Below are 3,932 nucleotides of genomic sequence, written 5' to 3' on the forward strand. Positions count from 1 at the left end.
GCTCAGGTAATTAATACTTTATGAAAAACAAGCAGGGAGTTTGCATATACGCACTGTCTTTATCAAAAATCTACTGATAATTGTGCTGATTCATGCTTTTTTTCAGAGGCTATTGTTGTTTATTATCATTTAATATCTAATTTAAGTAAATTTCTATTTGTGGTTTCAGTGACGTCCATCACTTTAGTGGAGATCGGCATCCTTCCCAACGCCGCCATGCTGCTTCTCCTCAGTCGAGTACTCTTCTTGCTGGTCACCATGGCTTACTACTACCACCTGGGCCGTAAGCCAAAGAAGATCTGAGCTGACTGTGTGATAACTTCCAGGGTGGGGACAGTTAAGCACAGATCACAAATGCGGGGCCAGAAGGTTTGGATTATGATTTGATTGGGGCTCGGAGCATTACTTTGCCAGTCAATGCCCCCTGCCCCCTTCCACAGGACCTAGCCTAATGTAACCCCCAGTATTTAACAGATGGGTACAGTCTCATATTCCAGACTCTGCAACAAGAACAAGAAACCTCATAGTGAAAGTAAACTACTTTCACTGGGGCTGTGAGGTCCAATCCTGTATTCCTTTGATTTGTAATATTAATTAACATTACAGAGTAGTTCTAAACACCTGAATCTATTGTTCATGTACAGCTCATGATTTCCCGACTCAGTATTTTGTGTCTGATAAGAAGTTGCATCGACGCCGTTTCTGAATCACACTCGAGGACCAAAAGTTTGTGCTGTCATTTGTTTGTTGTTTTGATGCTGTTGACGTTAAATCACACTATGTACTCTAATAACTGAGCTTGTGCATGCTTTCTGACGGCTTTCCAGTGAACACTCAAAATACACAATCCAAGGTTTAAGATTCGGAAAAAGCCAAATGAGTGACGATGAAATCTGTTCTAAACTGATAGCTTTCACACTGAAAAAAACAGTTAAAGTTCAGTGTTTACTCTCAGTTATGGCCATTAATAATATTCAGATCTAAATACTTTTCAGGGACTTATTATTATTCCTTGAGTGGACTATTTTGGACTATATTTTCACTACTGACATTAATACATGCAATGTTGATGAACACGTGAAGTTACTCATACAAGAGGAGCAGAGTAGTTCTCTCTTTGCTGTGTGTGCACTACAAGATGGGACTCTTTATCCCAAGTAACATTCAGACTACCTTAAAGCTAGTGTTACAAGACAACCACATCAGTGTGCAGGTAAACAAATCTGAGCTGGCTGTACTTTGGTGATGTAGCACAGTTTTCTTTTTTTATATACACCATATCGTTAGTCTTGCCTTAAAACTACTTAAAAGAACAGTCATCTACACTGCATCCTGCTCCCTGTACATATGTAAATAAAATTATTTACTATTCTGTGCTGTTCTTGTGAACCAAACAGGGAACTTTTTCAGTATTGGGTAAAATGATTTTCAATTCTAATCCTCCACCTAATTATGGCGTGTCTTATTTTGTACCTATTTAAGTGACATTTGTGTTTTGACATCATGCATGCGATGTAATCCACCGAAAGATCTATAATCCATAAAACTTTGTAGCAAGTTGCCACAAACAGAAGACAGCAAAGCAGTAAATGGCTGAATGAACCAAAATGGCAAAAAAACAAACCCTAAAAATGAAAAGCTGATTGATAAGACAGTTATACTGTATGTGCTTTAAAACAAATATATCATATATTTGACAGTTTTCACCCGTTGCTGAGTACATTTCTACTTCCAAATCCTCAGCATGCCCTCAGGTACATCATAACTCAGCTTGGTTTTGAAGCGGTGCCAGCAATCCAGTTTGTTGACTCAGCAGCACCTAAAACCTGATAGAGACACTCCCAAATACAGGCGACTCATTTGTAAGCTCGAATTTTAAAAAAAGGGAGCATACTGTAGGTCTTCAAAGGTGGTCTGTATTGTTACAAAAGACCACACTGAGTCCTGCCCTAGAAGGGAGTGACCCGTGATTGTGGGTTTGCAGTCCAGTGCTGAAGGCAGATGTGCTCGTTACTTGGGGCGAACTTTTAGTTCAGATAGGGAACGCGAAACACGGGTGAGGTCTCCTGTACCCCTGAAAAGTAGTAATTATCCTTTTTGCCAGGGTTTAATTAGATGTAGCTCTCCCGCGTGACGTTCTGTTCCTCAACCTGAAATGCTCTGTCCTGGCTAGCACGATAATTATGGCGTGTAAGAGAAATGCCATTCCATTTCCCTCAATACTGCGAGGCCTCAAATCATCAGCCTTACGAAAATGTTCAAAGCTCTACAAAGCAGGTTATTTTTGAAGTGATGGGCAGGCAGGAGGAGGACGGCAAAGACATGGCTCTTTCATCTTCTGGTTCTCTGACATAAATTAGCCAAAACATTCACAAGCAGCCAGTGTTCTTTGAGTTTGAAGACATGGCAAGTTGAGCTATTTATTCCCTCCTTCACCCATCATGCGTTATACTGTTGTGAATAGCAATCCTTACTCTGTTTCAAGTTGTAGCATTGTTTTATATGTATTTATGTGGTATATTGTACCTCAAAAATGCATTGCTATTGATTTTGCATTACAAAGTGTGAAATAAAGAACACCATTGTTTATTTTGAAGACTTGACAATGTATCCAGTCACCTTGTTTTTTGCTGTCCTTGCAATATATGTATAGGGCTGTAAATATACCGTATGTCTTAAATCACAAAGGGAAAGGTTTGGGGGGTTTTCTTAGCAATGGACTATTGCAGTTATTTAACAAAAGTATCCTCACATTTCCTGTTATTAAATCTAATGGCAGATCAACTTCAAATATACCTGCCAACCTAACGCCCAGCAGATAGGGAGCGACTTCTGCGCACAGGTAATGCTAGGGTGCAGTCTCTACACATCCCATTCACTTGTCTGACACCGCCTTTTAGACCCTTCAGCAAAACATCCCGTTCAACTTGGCCAAACGCATCACCCAGCAAAAGACGAGCTCCACGCGTTTGTTTTAACGTGTTTAACCAAGAAACTTAAGAGGAGCTGCGCAAGCCCGCGCTTTGTTTGGTGTTTTCTGTCGAGCGTGTCACAACACGATCATCTGCACAAATATAATTCGGTGAATTCCAGCTCGACTACATACTATTCCAGGTCTCACCTTTTCCCCGGGCTCTTCTTACCTCTTTACACACACGCACAGCGTGCAAAGGTTGAAAAGAGGGATTGTGTGGCTGTGGAAACGTGTGCGTAGTTAGGGTTGTTTATAGGCAAAAGGCTCCCATGTGCCCCGGTTTTGTATGCATTCGCCCCACATTTTCCCATTTAATTTATTGAACCCTGGTTTACTGCTTGGGGGTGACATACAATGACTCATTTAGAAGCTGTGTGAAATGTTTCGTCAAGTTTAACCATCAGCACGTGTGCTGGTATAATCTGCATTACTTTATAAAGTCTTTGTATACAGACAATCTAGACTGATATTTTCTGTTGGGGCTTAAGTCTTTTTCTCTCGTGAGAGTTTAAGAGAAGTTGCAAAATGTCTGCAAAACGCACAGTCTTGACGCTATCAGGGTAATAAGATTAATGATAATCAGAAGACGGTGCTTCGTCTAATGCTGGGCCCCACATTTGGCATCCGCTGCGAATGAAACTGCAGTTGCAACCGCAGAAAAAGCCACGAAAATCCTTTACTGATTGCTAAGGTGTTACAGGTGTTACACTGTTTTCTTAGATGCCGTTGTAAACTGCGCAAATGCAATGTCTGACAGGAAGTTGAACGCGGTTTGGTTTTTGGGTTTTTTTGTTGTTTTTTTGTTTTCTCCTGATGAAGAAAAGAAAACAATGTGCCCGTTGTGTAAATGAGACACCCACAAAAGAAAAACTCACAAGGTTGAGGTTGTGAAATTGTAATAAAAGAACTAAAAAACACACCTGCAGTTGTGTTGCACCAGGAAGGCAGGAGAGGGTTA

General features: G+C 40.6%; 1 protein-coding gene across 1 annotated transcript in view; it reads left to right on the top strand.

The window, feature by feature from the left end:
- Positions 1 to 2,606, top strand: part of tp53i11b (tumor protein p53 inducible protein 11b) — a 44,985-nt gene extending 42,379 nt beyond the window's left edge. Inside the window, exon 7 of the mRNA XM_082541744.1 lies at positions 170 to 2,606. Within this exon, the coding sequence (XP_082397870.1) occupies positions 170 to 303 (134 nt within the window). The 3' untranslated portion in view covers positions 304 to 2,606. The remainder of the gene's footprint in view (positions 1 to 169) is intronic.
- The last annotated feature ends 1,326 nt before the right edge of the window (positions 2,607 to 3,932 follow it).

Source organism: Aulonocara stuartgranti, assembly GCF_965226115.1.
Source record: "Aulonocara stuartgranti genome assembly, chromosome: 7".
NCBI lineage: Eukaryota > Metazoa > Chordata > Actinopteri > Cichliformes > Cichlidae > Aulonocara > Aulonocara stuartgranti.